Below are 22,838 nucleotides of genomic sequence, written 5' to 3'. Positions count from 1 at the left end.
TCTGTCCTTTGTGCCAGCTGACCAAATAAGTTATGCAGGAGAAGGATTTATCCTGTGGAATGGAATAATTTGTCTGATGTGGTAGCTAACACTCCCCACAAAAAAGTCTTGGGCAAGTAGGTATCAGGCTGGACTTCTAAATGTTTAGAGGTATGCTTATATTTGACAAGCAGTTGCATGCACACTCTTCCTAGGACATAGTTGGGATCAGGCAGTCATCTAGGTATGGGTAAATTTGGATTCCCCTCATTCTAAAGTGACCAAACACTGTAGCCTAGCATTTGAAGCTTATTATTTATGTAAAGGAAAAAAATAAAAGTCAAGGAGTTGAAGGAAAAGTGTTCTGACCTGAGGAGCAGTCTGAGCTTCTAGTGAATAAGCACTGAAAGGCAAGTTTTCCTTTTTATTTAGGGTTACTGTTACGAAGTTCTACTTAATCAGAGAGAGAGAGAGAGTATGGCTTGATGGATTACATCCTGATTTTTTTTTTAAATCTGGAATTATATACAATGGATTTCAGAGGCATCAATGTTGTGGTTCTAGGAAGATGCCTGAATGCAAATGCCTTCTGTGGCCAAAGCTTGCAGCAGCTGTTGTAGGATCTGTAGTGATAACAGGGGCATGGCCTAGGGGCAGGGGAGGAATTCATAAACAAGGAGGAAACTCTTTAAACTGTATTCTATAACCTGATGCAGTTATCTCCATTAGGTACAGACCCACGGTTACTGTGAGCCAGATGATTTTTGTGATGCAGTTATCTCCAGTAGGTACAGACCCACGGTTATTGTCAGCCAGATGAAAACCTTTATCATAGGACATGCAGGGGAGGGGCACGAAGACAGGATTAGATAAATCAGTACTGAGATAGGCCTTCCTGGCTGGAGGGGATCATTCCTTTTTCCCTTCTTTCAGCTATGGCTTTACATGATTTTTTTGGTATTCCTCTTGAAATCTACCATCATTAAGTTGAGGATTTCTCCAAAGCAGACATCATCCAGATGTAAGTTTAGCACTATAGAACCTTCTTCATCATCCCATAGAGGAGGACAAAGTTACCCGGAATGGGGCAGCTCCTCCTTTTTTATCAGCTTCTGACCTGGATATCTGATCTGATGAGGGGGTCCTTTTTTTTATTCTGACTGGCAGGGCAGCATGTGAAATGGAGGTTTTCAACTGTAGCAGCAATTGATGCATATAATCTCTGCCAAACTTAATTCTTTGCAGTTAAAATGAAGGTGGGCATCCACTCCTTTTTATAAAGGATTAGAGCATCCTGCAGCTGTTGTGGTTGTTTACCACAAAAGGACATTAAAATAATTGTTTTTCTTGGAATCTCTAATTGTTGCACAATTACATTAGGAATTCCAATGAAGGTAACATTCCCCTAGTGGTAGGCAGCAAATATTCATCCCCCTGTGAACTGTTTGAGGCGTAGCTACTCTGTAACTTCAGAGTCCCATTTTTAGGTTCATAGGTATGTACTAGGCTAGTAGCCTTTACAAGCCATTTTAATCCTAGCCAATTTGCCCTCAAAGGTGAGAATCAAATCCTGTACCATGTGCCTGTGAGGTAAATGTTTTAACCATTAAGCTAACCCTCTCCCCCAAAAGGAGAGTTACTAAGATAATGAAGTGCTGGTGTTACTTGTTGATATGGAAGCTTACACAGGTTAGAGGAGTGTTTCAGATTTTGTTTTCTGGAGGGGCAACAATGAGCAAGGAAGTAGTAGAAGATGACACTATGGCTACTGCTCCGGTGTAGAAGGGCCTTTTCTTAAAAAGGCACATTTAAGAAACATGGTAGTTCTCCCCGAGCTGAAAAAAACATTAAAGGAAACTCAGGTGCTCTTATTAATGATCCTATCTGGAAAACATTGTGGACCTTGGAAAGACCCCCCCCCCCCAACACACACACGCACAAAATAAAACAAAATGGCCACGGTAACAATAAGAAAGAAATATTACCTAAAAAAAGATAGGAAACTATTTACCAAAGGGGCTATATGCTCTGGAAACCACTCTGAAGGGTTCACTTGACAAATAAATGAAATGTTTTTGGGGTAAAAAATAGAACTGAAGATGTCATGGGCTGCTTTCCCTTTATTAACAAATGTCTTGCCAATTTCTTCAGTATGGGGTGAGGAGACCAAATCCTCTAGGTGGGTATTTAAAACAGTGGAAATCTGGCCAGATGGGTGGACATCAACCTGTGGCTAATTACAAGAATAATGAATTATGCTACTGCTATAGTAATCTTTACGGCAAACATTACATTTTTTTAAGTTTCTATAGCAACACAAATGAAGCATTAGCAAACAGACTCTAAACACAAATCTTATCACATTGATTTGAAGAGAAAAAAAACACATTCTTCTACATCATTCTCAAATGCAAGATTTTACATAAAGTCTATTACACTGTACCTTGAACCTTCAAGTAGTAGCTGACAGAGGCATTTCCAGCTGGATTTTCTGCAAAACATGTGTATACTCCATTGTCTTTCAATCTGGTTTCAGAAATAATCAATGACCCTGAAGGAAGGAGATTGTATCTGTAAAATGAAGAAAAATAAAACAGTCAATATAATGGTTCTGATTCCATAATGCATTTAAAAACATAATTCAAATATACACATCATAATAAACATGCTAAATATACTACAGAGTGACAGGCATGTAGTTAGACGGAGAGCATGGTTGAAGAATGGGACTCGCATAGTTTAGGTGGTATTTGTGCATTTTCGGAAAACAGGAAAATGACTTCAGGTATCATTGCTGCTTAGTAGATACAATTCTTAGACCTACAATTTACAAATGATAATATTTGGTGGACCAAGTTCAGAGATGATTGTAAACTAGGTGTCATCCTCAAGTCCCCCTCTGACATTCAGGAACTTGTTGTAGTTAATAACTGGTGTATGAAAAATTGTCTCACACAGAGTGCTAAAAATTGGAACACTATAATAGACTTGGTAAGCAATCTGTTATTCCAGCCTATAGTATAGACAACATCCCAATTTAAAACAATAAGGTAGTGAGCTGTCTTGGAACATGAGTGGTTAATTCCTTGCCTTTTGTAGCAATAGTAGTCTGGACATCCTTTTAACTAGCACAGTTCATTGCAACATATATATCCTCAAAATCCACACAAGTCCTTATACCCTTAAATTCTGCACAATGCCCGCTCTAGGATGCACCTTGACAGACACATTAGGAATTAGAAAGACCGCAGAGATTCCTAATTAAAATGATCAAGAGACTGGAACTCTGTCCCTCTGCTCACTGTTCAATAGACTCCTTGGCATGATCTGTGTCTAGCTTATCGACCTACCTGGGATCCAATACTCCAAGATCTCTTGCACCTCTACAAATCAGAATGTTCTACAACACTGGAACCAAAGATGCAAATCTGGATCAACAAGCAAATAAAAACATGATGGCATGATAGATTCATCATACGGTGCCTACCCCCTTCTATCAAACTCAATCCCTCTACAAATTAAGCAGTGTGACTCACTGTCATCTTTTAAAAAGGAACAAAATTGGATGGGCATTCATAAATTCACTCATGGAATGGCTGTCTTGTCCTTTATTGAAAAAGGAGGAGCTACTGACAAGGTATAAATGTCCACTTGATCCAGTTTTCTTGTAAACCCTGTCATCCTGTGATCTTATATAGGTTGAAGTAATTCTGGCCATCTAATACACTCCATCATCCTTTTCTAGCATCACAGGTATAAAATTGGCATGAATCTCCACTTATCAACCTGGGATTTGAAAGACCCTACTTAGTTTGCTCTTAGCCGAGTAACCTTACAACTTCCACGGAACCAAACAAAGCATGACAAGGTGCTATTTCAGTCTTTACAAGCTGCTTTTGACATACCTTTCTAACACTATGAGGTGCCCTTTCTCAGGGGGGAGAACCAGTGGTATTACTCCAGATGTCAACAAAATTGTACAAAAACTATCATGTTACAAATATAATGTAGCAATAGTAATAGATTTTTTTATTTTATTTATTTAACATTTGTTTGCCAGGATAGTCCGACTGGACAAGTGTCCATTTTCAGTGGAGTCCTGGGGAGAAAAACTCCATAAGTTTACAGAGAGAAGAAAAATTTACAAGAGAGACATTAGAGTTGTAGTAGCATACAGATTGTAGACTTTACAGCCATTAGTATACAATAACAGAATATTCCCCCTTTTGGTAGAAAATACAAGTGCGCAAAATATATAATGAGAGTAGATAAGAACCTGGTAGAGCATCGCAAGATATTTCACAAATGAATAAGAGTATATAAATGTTTCAGTTTCCATATATACATTCAAGCAAATATAGATGAAAGAGCATATACACACACACACACACATATATATATACATATACACACACACACACACACACACACACACACACATGTACATACACTCATATATAGATTACTGCTCACACATGGATAGGTATAGTTAGCTAGTGTTGTTTGTGTTGTCCAGGACAGATGGGGTGTAGAAATAGTGAGTGGACGAGGCTTCAGGGGGTCAATTAGAGTTGCAGAGATGATTGGTGAAGAGGTATGTTTTAAGTAGACTTTTGAAGGAGGGTGTGGAGTTTTGTAGTCTGAGGTCAGGGGGAAGATTGTTCCATATTTTTGATATTTCATGGGCAAATAGTGGTATCCCCGGAGTTGTTTTTGCATGTGATGGTTTCGATTAAGGCTTTGTTGGAGGACCGAAGATGTCTATTTGAATTGTAGAAGTTCAGCATGCCAGTCAAGTCAGAGGGTTTTCTCAGGATAGTACAGAATTAGATGAGCTAGGCTGCATTGATGGTATCTTAATAAAAGACAAAATAAAAGATTCATATCATATTACATTACGTAAGAAACAGAAAAAAATCAGCAACTACACTTCGCAGGTTTATACTTATATTATGGAAAGTGCAATGGAAAATTCAATATATCAAAGAGATTAACACGTATCAGTTCAATAGAACAGTAAAGTTAGCAGGAGATGGAACATAAATAGGCTTTGGTTATACCATTTATCAGATGCTGGAGGTGTGGCCATCTCTGTCTTCAGCCAATTACAGGCAGTTAAAGTTGCTATAGAACATTTGGAAATGTGGCATAACAAACAGTTTACCTTTGAAACCGCGAATCACAGTGGTTCGAGTGCTCATATGAGTAACTCGAAACCAGGAAACTTGACATGTCGACAGACCTTAATGTTCGAAAAACAGCAAATCGAAAAGCAGATTCACCGTTTTTCAAACATTAGTCAAAAAAAAAAAAAGTGCTGTACCCCCCCACATCCCCCCACTTTATTATTCTAACTCCGAGATCACACTACAGTGGGGAAAGGAACCATTTCCCGATCCCCACTATAGTACAATCCGCCCCAGAATGTCGAATGTGCAATGAGCAAAACTCACTGTGCATTCACTCATTGCACATTCGAACCTTTTTCCGTTTGGCGTTTGCAAACTTTGCAGACTGCCTTTCGGACATTTGCGGTTCACCCTTGTGCAATACGCACATGTAAAGGTAAACCTAACCAACAGCTGCAACCTTTTATAGGAAAACATTCTGAAATGGGCCTGAATGAAGCCTGCTCCCTTCTAAAACAAATGGAACAAGATGAAAGGATGGGTAGGCATAGATGGAGGGTTCATGTGCGTTCACAAGTGTAGTTTGTAAAAGGCAAAAATTTAGGTGATCTACATGCACACCATCTTCTTAACATAGCTCTCCCCACTCCCTGGAATGTCTTATTAGCATGTAGCTTGGCTGAGGAGGTAGGTCACTGTGGTGATTCTACAGACCATATAGAGTCAATGTAGTGGGCCTGTCTCTGAATCAGAAAGGGCTACCACTAGCAGGAAAATGGCCATATTACAGCTTACCACTGGTAGTTCTAAATCCCAGGGAATATCTTCTGTACACCGTCACTTAAACTGGTAGTGCTCACTTCCAGACTTGTCGACAAGCTATGCAATCGACAACATGCAGTGCTCCCCCTTTAAGATGTAAATCCACCACATTTTATTACGACTTCAGGTAGCATATTGTTTTGGCTGCAACTCACTTTTTTGTTGTTTTGTAAACTGCTTCCAGCTAATATTTGTTTTTAATGGAATACACTCTCCAGAAATAGTAATAGTAGTCTGTCAGCAAAAATCATTATTACGTGTAGCTGCAGAAACATGCTTCTTTTTACAGAGCACATCTGTCTATGAACACCTCAGCACTATTCATCCAGGAAGAATCCTAGCCTGCTGAGGTAGACTAGGGTGTAATCCAGTGTCTTCCACATCTTCTCCAGGGATTGTGCTTGAATCAAGCAGTTGTTCGGCTGAGAATAAATATGGATGCCCATGATTCTTTGATGAGCTTTGACTGGTGACCGACATTTTGTAAAAACTCAAAGTAGCCAAACCAAAAGCCAAGTAGGTAAACATGTAAAGGTGACCTCACACTACTTAATCACAGGTATCGCCTGTCTTTTGAAGATAGAGAAGTCTGTATCCCTGAGATATAATATAATGTCTTCAGTAAGGCCCGAGGCACCAGGAGGGCCTGTACAATCAACATCTTGAATTTTGGAATTAAGACTCTTGTTTAGTCCTAAAACAGCAAGGAGGGTCCACTTAGGGCAGGTAAACGCTCAGAATCACAGTAAAAAGAATTGAAGTCAGTAAATAATGACAGGAACTGAGCGACAGTGAGAAAACCAAAATGATCAAAACAATGCAGAAATTAAAATCTTCACTTTTAATATAAAAATAATAGGATAAGCGCTTTCGCAAGTAGCTTCATCAGATCCATAAGAAACCAGATACTGAATACATATATATATATATATATATATATATATATATATATATATATATATATATATATATATATATATATATATAAAGCTACTACCCATCATTTTTAAAGCAACAGATAATATATAACACAATAAACAAAAATATGCATAGGATTCATCATATAACACTACTAAAAAATAAATTACAAAAGAACACCGAATTACATTCATACTATCTAAAAATTTTAACTAGGAAATTTTTTAAAATTACACAAAGCTACATATATATTATAGATTAATACCTATTAAAACATGCAGCCGATGCCATTACATCAGTTTTTCTTGCCCCAGATGTCAGGTGCCCCCATAACGGGAAGCAATTATATGTTAGGTTATACCTCCAACAAAAATCAAATAAACCAGAAAGTTGAAATACACTAAACAAGAAGAAAAGTATAGCCAAGAGAAGTCAGGGGACTGGAGGGAGGGTAACGAGGACTGCAACAGTGAATATACTCGAACATCTACATTTATGGTAAGTGTACACAACTGTACTATGTTCTTCATGTTTCACTGTTGCAGTCATTACATTTGGGTTGATTCCCAAAGCTAAAGGAGGAAGTTAGAGAGCATTAGGACCAGCTATTAAGCCCTGCAAAACTGCAGTGGCAAAACCAGCTCTGGATTTAGAAAAAATAGGCATGTGGTAATGCTTGGTGAAGATATGTACAGAGCTCCAGGTAGCAGCTTCTAGGATGTCCCTGGTATGGACACCTCTGAGAAAGGCTGCGGAGGTAGATGCAGCCCTGGTGAAATGTGATCTTATCCCCTGTGGGGTAGGTTTTCTATGGTGCTTATAGCAGAAATTAATGTAATGGGCTATCCACTTAAAAATGGGTTGCTTTGAAATGGCCTTCCCCTCTGTCCCTGCAGCAAAGACAACTAGCAGCTGTTCAGATTTTCTGAGAGGCTTAGTCCTGTCCAAATAAAATCTAAGTTGTCTGTGCATGTCCAGAGTGCAGTATTCATTCTCTTTTGTTTTGTGGGTTTGGGAAAAAAGTAGGCAAATGAATGGACTGATTAAGGGCCACACTAGACACCACCTTGGGCATAAAGGAAGGATTGGTCCTGAGGGACACCTGCCTGCATGGAAGATGATGAAGGGCTCCACTGCCATGAGGGCCTGTAATTCAGACACTCTTCTTGCTGAAGTGATTTCTAGAAGGAAGGCTGTTTTCCAAGAAAGGTATTTCAACTCTGCAGTTGCAGCTGGCTCAAAAGGAGGTACAGAGAGCTTTTCCAATACAAAGTTAAGGTCTCAGGCTGGAGTAAGGGCTCTCCTGGGTGGTCTTAAATTTTTTGCCCCTCTAAGGAATTGCTTTAGCAGGGGGTGAGAGAAAAGGGGTGGATCAGTATTATAATGTGCTGAAATGGCAGAGGCATGAATTTTAATTGACGAGAAGGAAAGGCCCTTGTGGAGCATCTCTGTAAAGTACTGAAGGATATGCAGTAAGCTGGGCACCGTTGTGCCCATCCCCTGAGTCTGGCTCCAGGAACAATATCTTTTCCACTTTTCAGCATAGGATTTTCTAGTACTAGGCCTCCTTGCCTCCAGAATGACATCTAGCACCTGCTTACTGAAGGATGCTATTAGAGAGCTCAAGGAATTAGCCAGGCTGCAAGGTTCAGGGTTTGAAGCTGAGGGTGCAGAATCTGGCCCTCCTGCTGGGACAGCAGGGAAGGGGTCTGAGACAGGTGCCATGGCTCCAGCAGTGACATAATGTGCAACAGGGGGTACCAGTGCTGGCATGGCCAGTCTGGTGTAATCAATATTGTCCTTGGTTTGTCCTGTTTGATCTTTAGCAGAACTTTCGAGAGGAGAGGCAGTGGAGGAAAGGCATACACTGAGAGGCTTTCCCAGGTGAAGGACAGGGCATCCACTTTCCAAGCTTGACTGTGGGAAGTCCTTGTGCAGAATTTGTCCAATTGGTAGTTCTGAGGGGCGGAAAACAGGTCTACCTCTGGATTCCCCCATTTGTTTCTCAAAAGGTTGAATATCTTTGGTTCCAGTTTCCACTCATGTGGGTCCATGAGATTTCTGCTTAGGTCGTTTGCCAGTGAATTTAGCTTGCCTGGCAGGAATTGAGCTTGTAGGTGCACTTGGTATCTCAAGACTGTTTCACAGAGCAATGGCTAGTCTGCAGAGAGGGTATGAGTGGGCCCCCCCCCCCGCTTGTTTATGTACCACATAACAGTGGTGTTGTCTGTCTTTACCAATAATTGTCCTGGAAGAATGTGGTCCTTGAAAGCTGTCAGGGAATTCTGTACAGCTAACATTTCTTTTTGATTGATATGCAGGTGCATCTGACTTAGGTTCCATTTGCCCTGAATGCACTGCCCTGCCAAGTAAGCCCCCCATGCATAGTCTGATGCATCTGTTAGGGTTTGGGCGGCAGGGGGAAGAGTGAATGGGAGCCCCTTGTTGTGGTAGCAGGCCTCTGCCCACCAAAGGAACTCTGTCTTTACACAAGGAATGATAGGAATCATTGATTCCAGGTCCTGAGAATGTTGACACCATAGGCATTTTAGATACCATTGTGGTTTCCTCATATGCAATCTTGCATATGGAATTAGTAGAATGCAAGAGGCCATGAACCCCAAGGCTTGCAGGATTTTCCTTGCAGATAGGTGGGTCTTTGTGGCCAGTAGTTTGAAGTAGGCTGTCAAATAAACTTGTTTCTCTGGCGTGAGGTAGGCCATCTGGGAAGTTGTTTTCAAGCTTGCTCCCAAGAATACAATCTGTTGGCAGGGTACTAGATGAGATTTCTTTTCATTTATGGGGTACCCCAGTGAGGTTAGAAGTTTCTTTACAAATGCCAGATGTTTAATAGCATGTCTTGGTGTTCTGCCTGAATTAGACAATCGTCCATGTATGGGTATATTTGAATACTTCTTTGCCTGCAAAATGCAATGACTGGAGCTAGACACTTTGTGAATACCCTGGGCACAGTAGATAAGCCAAAGGGAAGTGCAGAAACTGATAGTGCATGGAGCCTGCTCTGAAGCGTAGGTATTTCCTGCAAGACTCCCTTATTGGAATGTGCAGGTAAGCTTCCTTTAATTCTAAGGTTGCCAACTAGGCATCATTGCCTAGCATAGGAAGCAGCTGTTGAAGTTTTAGCATTTTGAATTTTGAGATTACCAAAAAGGTGTTTAGAATAGAGAGGTCCAGGATAGGACTCCAGGAGCTGTCTTTTCTGGGTACCAGGAAAAGTCTTGAGTAAAAACCTTGTCCCCTTTCTTCTGCTGGGACAGGTTGAATAGCCCTGATACTTAGAAGAGAGAGAGAACCTGCTGTTGAGCCTCTGCCCACTGATTTGGGGGTAGGTCTGGCAAACCGTGTGGGGTTGGTAAGGTGTGGAAGTGGAATCTGTATCCTTGGAAAACTATATTTAAAACCCATTTGTCCTGGGTAATGAGTTCCCAGTTTTTTGCATGCTGGGTGATCTTTCCCCCTAATGGAGCAGACAGTTGAGCAGGGCTTGGAAGGTTTAAGGTTAAGTCATTGTGACATTTTTCCATAGGGGGTGTCTTACTACTTCCAGCTTTGGAAGTGGGAGCCCCCCCCCCCCCACTGCTTAGGCCTGTGAGTACCTCGAGACTGTAGCCTAGGTGGTCTGCTGTTCCTGGGTTTGGACTGAGAAGGCCTGGAAGAGACAGGAAAGGACCAATTCTTAGAAGGCCAATGTCTACTAAATCTGGGAGGCTGTACTTGCAGGAAATCTTTAACAGTTTGCATAGATTTAACTTTCTCCTCCATCTTTTTAAGGACAACTTCTGCTTTTTTGCCAAACAGGCGATCTTGGTTTAAGGGAGCATCCAGTAATTTAGCTTTAACATGATCGGGCAAATTTTGCTCCTTAAGCCAAGCATGCCTTCTAAGTACAGACCCAGTGACAGCAGCCCTGCAATATGCTTCTAAAGAGTCAAAAACCACATTGCAAAGTATGTTTACCAACTTGTTCAGCATAATGCATTAAATCCTGTAATTCTTTATTTTCAGCACAGTCAGGAATCAACATCATTTTCTGTTTAAGTAGTCCCATAATATGCTGCTGATACTTTAACATATGAAACTGGCAGTTTAAGGCCCTAATGGTCAAAGTAGCAGAAGTGTATACCTTCTTATCCCATCTGTCCAAGGCTCTGGAATCTCTATCAGAGGGGGTGGGGTTTTTGGCAGTAGTATGGCTTTAGGTCCTTGGGAAATGGTCTCTGGGTCCGCAGTAGGATTCTTGAAGAGGAACTTGTGAGAGTCAGGTACTTTGTAATACCTGTCAGGTTTCCTGAGAGCTGGAGGTAAAGTGTCTGGGGCCAGGCTAGATTCCAAGAAGGCATCATCTACAATGTCCAGGACAGGAGGGATAGCTAAAGGCCTGTGTTGAGGAAGGAGTAAAAATTCCCTAAGCCTCTTTTTGGAGTCAGAGTAATCTTGGCTTTCCCAGCAGAAATGCTCCCTAAGAGTGTTCCAGGTTTCACCAAAAGAAAAATCTTCTGGAGGGGAAGCAGAGGGAATGGAATCCTCTGCATCAGAATCCTCATAGGTAGATAAGGGCAAATCCTGGTAATCAGAAGAAACAGAAATTTCAGAATCCTGATCAGAAGATTCAGAAGGAAAATCAGTTCTAGGTCTCTCAGAGGGTGAAGGCTGGCTTCTCCTAATTAAGGTAATAAGGTCTTCAGCCATTCTTATCATTTGTTTTTTAGGCATATGGAACTGACCATGCAGTTTGGATGTCGGTTTTCTAGGCGTGGGTCGAGTTTTAGGCCTTGAAGAAGAAGATGGCGTTGGTTTGAAATGCAAGTCAATAGGCCTGAATACACCCTCAGAAGCCAGTGCCTGCACAGCAGCTCCGGACCCATCCAAGGTAGAGACATCCGCAGGTTCCATAGTCAAAGAAGAATTTCGCAGTATACCGGACTTCGAAAGGGTCTCAGTAGAGGCCTGCAAATCTGAAGTAGCAGGTATCAGGGGCTGCAAAAGCACCTCACTGAGTACCGACGAACTGGTGACTAGCTTAACAGAAGTGTCATCTGCAGCTTTGGACCTATGCGGTCTGTCTCTGTCTTTACCTTTACGTTTTTTTGGAATGTCAGTAGTCGGATGGCTTACCAAAGCCATTTCTGGATAATTAAACAGAGTACCAAAATAATTTGCTGCAAAAATAAACCAACGATGAATAGTCCGGGGGTTGAATAAGTCACAAAACCAACAGCGAGGCATGTCGTGGTCTGGGCCTAAGCAAAGAATGCAGTACGAATGAAAATCTTTATGAGGTATTTGCTTTACACAGGTAATACAATTGTTAACTTTTACTGACATCTGTTAAGAGCAAGAAAAAGGATCCCCAACAGGGTACTTCACTTTTTTGAAGACTTCGGTTATGAAACTCTAAAACGAAAATTTCAGGAGTCAGCTGACCGGCACTTGCGAACTGCTTCACTTTTTTGAAGACTTCGGTTATGAAACTCTAAAATGAAAATTTCAGGAGTCAGCTGACCGGCACTTGCGAACTGCTTCTGCTTCGGGCACTGTGCGGCAAGTAAGACTGATGTAATGGCGTCGGCTGCATGTTTTTTACCCCCTGATGACCTGACGTCATGGAAGAAGAGACAGCATCTGACGCAGGAATCCAAGACTTTGATATTTAATCCGGCTGATGGCTACCTGCAGGCAGATAACCCAAATGTAATAACTGCAACAGTGAAACACGAAGAACATCTGATGTTGCTATAATAGCTGAAAAAGTTACACATCACTATTAACCAACAACTTATCTTTCTCTGGGCATTAGGACAACTGTCTAACATTTACCCTGTTCACTCCCAAATTCCCTCACAAGTTTTCAGCCTACTGTGCATCCTGGAAGGTTGCCAATATCATGTGCAGGCCATTTTTTTGGGGGAAAAATCATCCTTCCCTTCTAGTAAGAAGCTTATCAATTACATTCATTTTCTGTTATTTTGAATTTAACATATAATTTTCCTAAATGCAAACCCTGACCCTTTCTAAAGTCTTATCATCATGAATGTTTTGCTCACTGGGATTCCATAAGTACTAGCACTTTTTTTTCCCTTTAGTAAGAGATTCATCCACTAATCTGACAAGGATGATAGGATTGTAATGATAATATGCAGAAACATACTGAGGTCAGCTGGTGCCTTAGGCAGTTTTTAGACTGGCTCTCCAAACTTAAAGTTGAGAACCAAAAAAAAAAAGGACTTGGATTGGAAGCACAGCTTATATATACTCCCTGTTACTGTCATTAGCACATTAAGCAACTAAATACATTCATTTAAGGAGCTGTAATATCACCATATTACCCATGGCTCTCTTTTCAGTACTCATACTGCATTGGAAAAGTACAGTTTTGTACCTACCATAAATGTAGATGTCCGATAGGAATGCATCTGCAGTCCTTACAAATGGGTTGTCCTGTCATCAGGCAGCCCTTCGGTCGGCCGGATTCCAAAGTCTGGGTCTGGCCTCGGCTGGTGTCGCGCTTCACCCGACGTCATAGCTGCAGTTCTTCGGGTATAAAGGCATCAGCTGATGCCATTTTCCTCAGTGTTTCTTGCCCCAGATGCCAGGTGCCCTCTTGGATGGCTAAATTGGATAAATGCCAATGTTTCCAAATAGTAGAGAGCAAACACATAAAATAAGCATGTATGTACATATATACAAATACACCATAATAGATCCCCCCCAAGCTAGCTGAAGGATGGCAAATACCCTAGGAGTACCACAGAGGGGAAGGTGGGTGGGTAATCCTGACTGCAGATGCATTCCTATCGGACATCTACATTTATGGTAGGTACAAAACTGTACTATGTCCTTCAAGGATGCATCTGCAGTCCTTACAAATGGGTAGAATACCATAGCTAAACTAGGGGAGGAGGAAAAAAGGCGAGATTATGGTGTAGTTAGGATCCCTTGCAAAACAGCAGTGGCAAAACCTGCTCGGGATCTAGAGTATAAAGGTAAATTGTAATGCTTGGCAAATGTATGCACGGAGGTCCAAGTAGCAGCCTCTATAATGTCCTTGGTAGCCACTCCTCGTAAGAAAGCTGTGGTAGTGGCTGTAGCCCTTGTGGTAGGAGTAACAAAATCTAATGCAATTTCCTATCCATTTTGAGATTGTCTGTTTTGAAATTGGTTTTCCTTCCTTTCCTGTTGCATATGCTACCAGCAGCTGGTCAGTTTTTCTATTGGACTTGGTCCTGTTCAGGTAGTAGCGTAATTGTCTATGTACATCCAAGGTATGCAACAGTCTTTCTTCCCTGTTCTGTGGGTTGGGGAAGAATGTAGGTAGGTGGATAGCCTGATTTAAAGACACTCTGGATACCACCTTAGGCATAAATGTAGGATTTGTTCTCATGGACACTCTGTCTTGATGGAATATCAGGAAGGGTTGCACTGCCATTAATGCCTGTAGTTCAGAGACCCTTCTTGCTGAGGTGATTGCTAGCAGGAAAGCAGTCTTCCAGGATAAGTATTGTAATTCTGCTGTTGCTGCTGGTTCGAAAGGGGGAAGTGTCAATTTTTCTAGCACAAAGTTCAAGTCCCAAGCTGGCAATGGTGGTTTTCTGGGAGGTTTTACATTTTTAATTCCTCTCAGAAACTGCCTGAGCAGAGGATGTGAGAAGACAGGAGGATCCAAGCTGTATTCTGCTGAAATAGCTGATGCATGTATCTTGATGGAAGAATAGGACAGGCCTGTGTGGAAGAGCTCTGCCAAGTATTCCAGGATGTTGGCTATGTTTACCAGTGCCACATCTTCTCCCTTTGCAGTACTCCAAATGAGATATCTTTTCCATTTTGCTGCATAATTCTTTCTTGTTGAAGGTCTACGAGCCTCAAGGATTATGTCTTTAACCCTTTGGGATAAATTTGGGTTAATTGTTCTTATGTAATTTTCCAGGCAGTTAGCTGCAGAGTTTTCAGGTTTGGATGCAGGATGTTGTAGTTGTTCTGTGTTAACAGTAATGGGATCAGGGGTAGTGCCCATATTTGTTCCCGTGACATGCTCCTCAGCAATGGGTACCAATGTTGCCTTGGCCAGTCTGGAGCTATCAGAATGATCCTTGGACGTTCCTCTTTGATCTTCAAAAGCACCTTGTGCATCAAAGGAAGTGGTGGGAATGCGTATGCGGTCAGATTTTTCCAACTGAAAGATAGGGAGTCCAACTTCCAAGCAAGTGGGTGGTACGTCCTTGTGCAGAATTTCTTTAGCTGATGATTGAGTGGGGATGCAAATAAGTCTATTTGTGGTAACCCCCATTCTCTTGTGATGACTTTGAAGATGTCCGGATGCAGCATCCATTCGTGGGCATCCGTGGTAGTTCTGCTTAATATGTCTGCTAGAATGTTTTCTTTTCCCGGTACAAAAATTGCTTGTAACTGAATGTTGTTGCTCAGAGCCACATTCCATAGGTCCAGTGCCAGCCGGCATAGAGGGTATGAATGCGTGCCTCCCTGTTTGTTGATGTACCACATAACTGTGGTGTCTGTCCTTATCATCAACTGACCTTCTTGGAGAAATGGTCTGAATGACTGGATTGCTAATTTTACTGCCAGCATTTCCTTTAGATTTATGTGCAGGCGCAGCTGGTCTTGAGTCCATAAGCCTTGTATGCACTTGTCCAGCATGTGTGCCCCCCAACCGAGGTCTGAGGCATCTGTCGTGATGGTTTGGCTTGGTTGACTGGTGCAGAAGGGCAATCCTATGTTTGATTGACAGGCCTGAGCCCACCATAGGAACTCTTGATTCAGGCATGGGATTATTGGAATTTTGGTTTCTAGGCTGTGCTTGTGTTGAGACCACAAATTCTTTAGGTACCACTGTAGCTTTCTCATATGCAGTCTGGCATGAGGGACCAGAATTATGCAGGATGCCATGAAGCCTAGGGCTTGCAGCACTTTTCTTGCAGTTAGATGGTTCTGCTTTGTTAATGCCAAGAAGTAGAGAGGTAGTTGCTCTTTCTTTTCTGCAGTTAGGAATGCCATTTGTTTTGATGTGTCCAGCTCCGCACCCAGAAAGGTTATTCTTTGGGATGGAATCAGCCTTGACTTTTTTATATTGACTGTATATCCCAGGGCTTGCAGCAGGTAAATGACTCTTTGTAAGTCTTCTGTTAGCTTGCTTTTGTTGTCCGCTTGTATCAGGCAGTCGTCCAGGTAGGGGTAAATTTGGATTCCCTGAAGTCTGCAATGAGCGATTACTGATGCCAGGCATTTCGTGAACACTCTGGGCGCAGTAGATAAGCCAAAGGGCAATGCTGAGAATTGATAATGCTCTGATCCTGCAAGAAATCTGAGGTATCTTCTGCAATTTGGTCATATGGGAATGTGCAGGTATGCCTCCTTGAGATCTAGAGTTACCAGCCAAGACTCCTTGCCCAGCATGGGAAGAAGCTGCTGTAGGGTCAGCATTTTGAATTTTGGAACAATGAGGAATGTGTTTAAAGCAGACAGGTCAAGAATAGGCCTCCATTTGCTCCCTTTTCTTGGTACCAGGAAGAGTCTGGAGTAAAATCCCTTTCCTTGCCCCATAGATGGTACCCTTTCCACAGCTCTCATTCTTAATAGCTGAGATATTTGTTTTAGAGCTTCTGTCCTTTGAGTAGGTGGTAGGTTTGGCATTCCTCTCTTCCCTGGTAGAGTATGGAAATGGAACCTGTAACCTTGGTCTATAGTTTGCAAAATCCATTTTTCCCTTGTGATGCAATGCCAGTTCTTTGAAAATAAGGTTAGCTTTCCGCCTAAGGGTGCTTCCAGTTGTTCCCTGGTAGGCGGTGCCACAGCCAAGTCACTGTGATTGAGTTGTTGTAGTGGTGGCGGCTGCGTCTGTGCCTCGCTGGTTGTTACCTTGCCACTGGCGTCCCCTGTAGGTACCCCTGGATTGGTTTCTGCCTCTTGAATGCCTATTCCTGCCTCTCTGTGCCTTAGAGGAGTCCGGAAAGGACCAATTCTTGGAGGGCCAGTTCCTGCTAAACCTTGGAGGTTGAACCTGTAAGAAATCTTTCACTGTTTGTACAGATTTCGCCTTCTCTTCCATCTTTTTTAGTACCTGCTGTGCAGGAGAACCAAATAAATTGACCTTGTCCATGGGTGCATCTAAAAGCTTTGATTTGACATTGTCTGGTAATGCCTGCTCTTTCAACCATGCATGTCTCCTGATAACTGTGCCAGTCATGGCTGATCTAAAGGAAGCCTCCAGTGCATCATAGCCACATTTTAAAGAATGGTTACTAACCTGCTGTATGTTATGTACCATTTCCTGAACATATTTCATATCTAAAGATTCTTCAGAAGACAGTTTTTTAGTTAACTGGTCTAGCATAAACTCTTGATATTGAATCATGTGAAATTGGCAGTTCAAAGCCCTAGCTGACAAAGTAGCAGAGGTGTAAACTTTTTTATCCCATCTCTCTAAGGACCTGGAATCCCTTTCAGAGGGGAGGGGGTTTTTAGTAGATGTAGCTGCTACAGCTTTAGGGCCCTGGGAGATAGTCTCCGGATCTGCAAAAGGAGCCTTGTATAAATGGTGATGAGTGTCCGGGACCCTGTAGAACCTATCGGGCTTAGCAGGGGCCGGAGGCAATGAGTCAGGAGCAGTGCAAGCATCATTAAATGCATCATCTACAACAGAGAGAACTGGAGGTATAGCTAAAGGCCTATGCTGTGGTAAATGTAGAAAGGTTCTAAGCCTTTTTCTGGAGTCTGAGAAATCTTGGCCCTGCCACTGAAATTGTTCCCTCATAGCATGCAAGGTTTCCCCAAATGAAAATTCCTCAGGTGGGGAGGCTGAAGGAATGGACTCTTCAGCATCAGAGTCTTTGTAAGGGGAATAAGGAGCCTCAGGAGGGTCTGTATGTTCTGAGTCATCAGAGGAATCATCTGTGGATACTGGCTCTGGGGGCTCTGCTCTAGGCCTCTTCTCAGGAGGAGGATGAGAGGTCCTATCTGGATGAGGCTGGGATCCACGAATTAAAGAAATGAGATCCTCAGCCAAAGAAAGCATATGGGAACTGGTGCTGGGCCTGTGAGAGGGGGGCTTGACAGGCACCGTTCTTGAAGCTTTAGCTGCTTTAGCCCTGGCAAAGGCCTTAATAGACATGGCTGCAGGAGGCCAAGCAGCTCCACGTGCAGGGGTTGAAATATCCAAGGGAAAAGTGTCTGATAATTCCTGAGAAACCGCAACTGCAGGTTGGATTTCAGAAGCCGATTCCACCAGGTTAGAAGAGGCCTCGGTAGAAGGAATGTTTTCGGCTGGGGGAAGAACCGCTTGCTCGGTTTCAGCCGAAACCGAGACACTCGTGGTTGGCTTAACCGCGGTTTCGGCCGAAACCGCGGACCGCGAGTGACGGTCCTTTTCCCTGCGTTTTTTGGTTATTTGTGAAGTCGGAGGATCCGACGGCATGATATAAGCAAAATCAGAGCCAAAAAACTGTTCTGCAAATTCCGACCGACGTCTAAGCGTCCGTCGGTTAAAAGAAGCACAGGCTAGACAAGCTGCTACGTCGTGGTCTGGGCCTAAACAAGGTAAGCAGTAAGAGTGGAAATCTTTATGAGGTATTTGTTTCCCACAAGTTAAACAGTTATTCACTTTTTCTGACATCGGCTGAGGCAAGAAAGAGTCCCCAACGGGGTACTTAGCTTTTTAGAAGTCTTCGAAGTAGTATTCGGTATGTAGTAATCTCTGGTTCTGACCGACCGGCACTTGCGAACAGCTTCTGCCTCGGGCGCCACGCGGCAAGAAAGACTGAGGAAAATGGCGTCGGCTGATGCCTTTATACCCAAAGAACTGCAGCTATGACGTCGGGTGAAGCGCGACACCAGCCGAGGCCAGACCCAGACTTTGGAATCCGGCCGACTGAAGGGCTGCCTGACGACAGGACAACCCATTTGTAAGGACTGCAGATGCATCCTTGAAGGACATCTGCCGATCACTCCCCAGCAGATCACCTTGTCCTGCCCTAATCAGAGCTGTAATAATATGTTACTTTATTTTTCACTTTGTGAAGATGGAATTTATCATAAACAGGTGCTGAGTCAATAAACCAAGCAGCACTGTTAACAATGATAACTGTTTCGGTTCTCTTATAATTTAAAACACTATCCACTGTTGTACTATTGGAAAACCGTATTCACTTTGTAAATTATCTTTGTTGTATTCTTCTGCACAGAGTACTGTCTACAAATATTTTCATCCATTTGTTTTGCTGATTTATCCCCCACATGCTATGCTTCTACGGAAAAAAAGCATAAGTATATACTGACGGTCTCTGTTTTTTTTCACTCCAACTTCTTCTCAAAAAAATTGCTGTCTTGTTTTTAATCCCAGTAATGCAGCATTAGTATTGTTTTTTCCCTTCCACTCTTTCTTACTTCATTCCCTTGTTCTTTCATTTTTATCTGTTTATTATCTGGGTAAGTCAGTGGACAGTGTCTCTTTTCAGAGGCAACCCAAAGCCACTGTCTGGTTAAGTGAGTTGCTGAGTCACACAATACACAAATGGAGGTGGAAGGAATAAAACCCTGTACCCTGTGATCTACAAGATGCAGCTCATTACCAGATTTGAGTCAAAGTCCTCTACACTGTCATTTTTACTTTCTTCCCCTACTTTTGTTTATATACCTTCCTGGCAATTTATTTTTTTATTTGATATATCATTTCCCTTTATGCAATTTTTCTGTCTTTTTTTCCAAACTTTTGTGCATTACTCTTTTTCTGCCCTAATCTACTTCTGTATTTCTTCATAGCTGCTTTGCTGCTTTTAATTACCAAAAGGCTAATAATAATACCAGTGTGTGCTGAATAAATGCTTCTCGAACCAAAAATAAATCCAACAAGCAAAAGTAAGACGAAGCAACACCAGGCTATCATAAAACCAGCAACAGTTTAATCAGGAAACAGGCAAAGGCATAAGCATGTTCGCACTATTACGGCTGCTTCATCAGATGCGCAAAATCTATCTAGCGCAATGCCCATTAAATAAAAAAGTGAAATAATCACATGACATCCTAATGAAACTCTTAGAGAGGTAACATTTCAAATATATGCAGTACTAGTAGTAAACATGCATAAAAAAGTGAATGTGTATAAAAGGTGGGGAGGGGGGTTAAAAGGGAGTTTATTAAAACTCCCTTCTTATTTAAAAACAGGACATGCTTTCAACATTGGTTTCAATGGCACTTTATCATTAAGTCCTGACCCTGTATCTGCTATTAGTCTAATAATCCATTTACTTTCTAAACACTATGTTTCAGTTCTAATATCACCTCCCCTGAGACTTTTCTGCACTATATCTATAACTTTGAAACCTAAAAGCATGCTCTGGGGATGTGTCTGCTACATGTTTAGCTAATGCATTCCTAACCATAGTATTTCTTATATCATTCAGATGTTCTCTTACCCTTTCTTTCAGTCTTCTGTCCATTTTACCTGCATAAAATTTACTACAGGTTTTGCACACTGCTAGATAAACCACATGGCTGCTGTTACAAGTTGCCTCCACTGAAAATTTATAGACCTTGTTCTGGTCTGGGTGAAAAAATTCAATTACTTGATCTATATAACTGCAAAAACTGTAGTTATAACAAGGTTTGGTATTATTTTTATAAGAATCATGTAGTTGTTTCCTGCTATCATACCCCATAAGACACTTGGGGTAACATAGCAGCTGACCTAAAGATTTATTTTTCTTACAGCGCTATGCTAGGACATTCACCTATTATAGCTTTCAATTCTGTACTTGTGGTCATGACTCCCCAATGTTTTTAATAATGTCAACTACACCATTAGAGTCCCTAGAATATGTTACAGGTACCCTGCACCTAAACTCATCTGTACCTTATTCACACATGCAGATGGATCTGAAGAAAAATAAGGCCTTCCTTCCTTCCCTCTTCTTTGTATTACTTCAACTAGCTTCTCAGATACTTTCTTTTTATCATATCCCCTTGCTACAAACATTTCTTCTAGATCTCTCAGTTCTTTCTTAAAAATTTCCTCACTAGCATTGATTTGTGATGTTCTTATAGCTTGCCCCTTCGCCACATTATTAAAAGTAAAACGTGGTTGCATACTACTTCGATGCAGTTAAGTGTTCTTCTAATAGAGTTTTCTATACGTCATAGTATCTATTGCCCCATCTTCTTTTACCTTCACTGACACATCCAGAAAACTAGAAATATAGATGAAAGGGCAGTAAACAAACTTCCCAAGGTACAAGATCCTGTTGTAAGACGAGTACAAACAGTTCAGTTGGCTTAAAAACACGTTTATTCAAGGAAAAAAACGTTGGTTAGCGCTTTTGTTTAACAATATGTTAAACTTCATCAGACAAAAGATTTTCCTGAGATCACTTCCTTATATATCCTTCCTAAGCCTTCCATTGGGTTGGTTACAACATTAATGTTAAAACAGGGTTTAAACCTACAAAAAGTACAAAACCCTTACAAAACCTATCATATATACATGCTAATACCTCAATGCCTGCTTAAACTAAAATATAATTATACATAATAAAATTTCATCCAGAAAACTAATGTCCCGATCTGAACAAGTCAACACAAACTTTAAAAAGCTCATGCTTGTATTAATAGAATTATAAAAAATCTGACCATTCCTTGGTGGTGCTTTCCCATATGAAAAAAAGGTCATCCACGAATCTTCTGTAGAAAATGATATGTTTGCCTAACATACTATGCAATAGATGCTCCATCTCCCATACTAGCATGATAAGATTGGCGTAGCTATTGGGACATGATGTGCCCATAGCTACGCCATCTATCTGCAGGTAGTAATCCTTATCAAAAAGGAAGACATTGTTGCATAAAATCATCTTAACCAAAGCACATCGCATTACAACCTTCTCAGTCAAGAAACAGTTCTGTTCAAGTAAAAAATGTTTAACCCACTCTATGCCTATAGTATTTGGAATTACAGTGAATAAGGACTGTACATCAAGTGTGACCAAATACCATTCACCTTTTTTTAAAAGTAGCCTTAGTAAAATCATATAAATCACATAAAATGTGTCTAGAGTTGTGCAAGATGTGAGTGTTACAGTTAATAGTCTTAAATTTTTCTCCACAAATATAGACATTGCTTCTGTAATTTCCAATTTTGTGCATTTCACTTAGAAATTATAATTATAACTTTTAGGTGCATCTTTGTGTTTCTCTTTGTCACACTCCAGGTGTCCTGCAGACTAAGCAATATGTTCATTGCAGCTTAGGTTTCTGTTTATTGTCTAACAAAAAGATAAATGGTCTGTGGTTTAAACAGATATTCCATTTCAGAGCACTATCTATAAGAAATAAACTACTCCATAGTTCTTATTTGCATAACTATATGGTTTTAGTAAGCAGTGATTTGACCCATCTATAAGTGGATAGTCTATTAACCCTATTATTATACTTCTTCAGTAAAGCAAAAGCAACCAAATGAGCAGTTTGCCTCCTAGACAGAGTGCTCCCTTGACATACTGTACATGACCTTTGTATGTTCTTATTTATCCATGACACTAAAAAGAGCCACACACAATTTTCTTTCTACATAATTTGACAGCACCAGCTGAGCGATTAAGTCAAACCATTTAGGGTATTATTAATTCCTTTTATAAGTAATAAAAACACTGAAATCATATCAGCACTTTATGCGATCAGACCCCCTACTGACTCTACATACCTATATTGGTACGCAGTCTCTACTTTTTCCACTATTCTTAATGTTACAACTGAACAGGAATGGAAAGTATATAAATTTAAAAGAATCAGAGTGCTGTGGCTGTTAGCTAAACATGAAATACGCAATATCAAAATCTATTCAACTTTGCATGAAAAAAGAAATCATGCAGAACCAATTACATCAATCTAGTGTAATGACAAACTCCTTGAAATAAATGTATAAACTGCCCACTTAAATGAAACAGCTAGCATATGACCTTGCTTTCCTTT

At 41.2% G+C, this 22,838-nt stretch overlaps 1 protein-coding gene across 2 annotated transcripts in view; it reads right to left on the bottom strand.

Annotated features, from left to right (window-relative positions):
* HMCN2 (hemicentin 2) overlaps positions 1-22,838 on the bottom strand; it is a 2,554,053-nt gene that overhangs the window by 1,715,854 nt on the left and 815,361 nt on the right. For both annotated transcript variants that reach the window (XM_044058392.1, XM_044058391.1), the window contains exon 23: positions 2,423-2,550. In XM_044058392.1, the coding sequence (XP_043914327.1) occupies positions 2,423-2,550 (128 nt within the window). The remainder of the gene's footprint in view (positions 1-2,422; positions 2,551-22,838) is intronic.

This window comes from Protopterus annectens, chromosome 16.part0 (assembly GCF_019279795.1).
Source record: "Protopterus annectens isolate FY-2018-M chromosome 16.part0, PAN1.0, whole genome shotgun sequence".
NCBI classification, from domain to species: domain Eukaryota; kingdom Metazoa; phylum Chordata; order Ceratodontiformes; family Protopteridae; genus Protopterus; species Protopterus annectens.
Note: the sequence above shows the minus strand (reverse complement) of the source record. Positions and strands in the feature narration are given on the sequence as shown.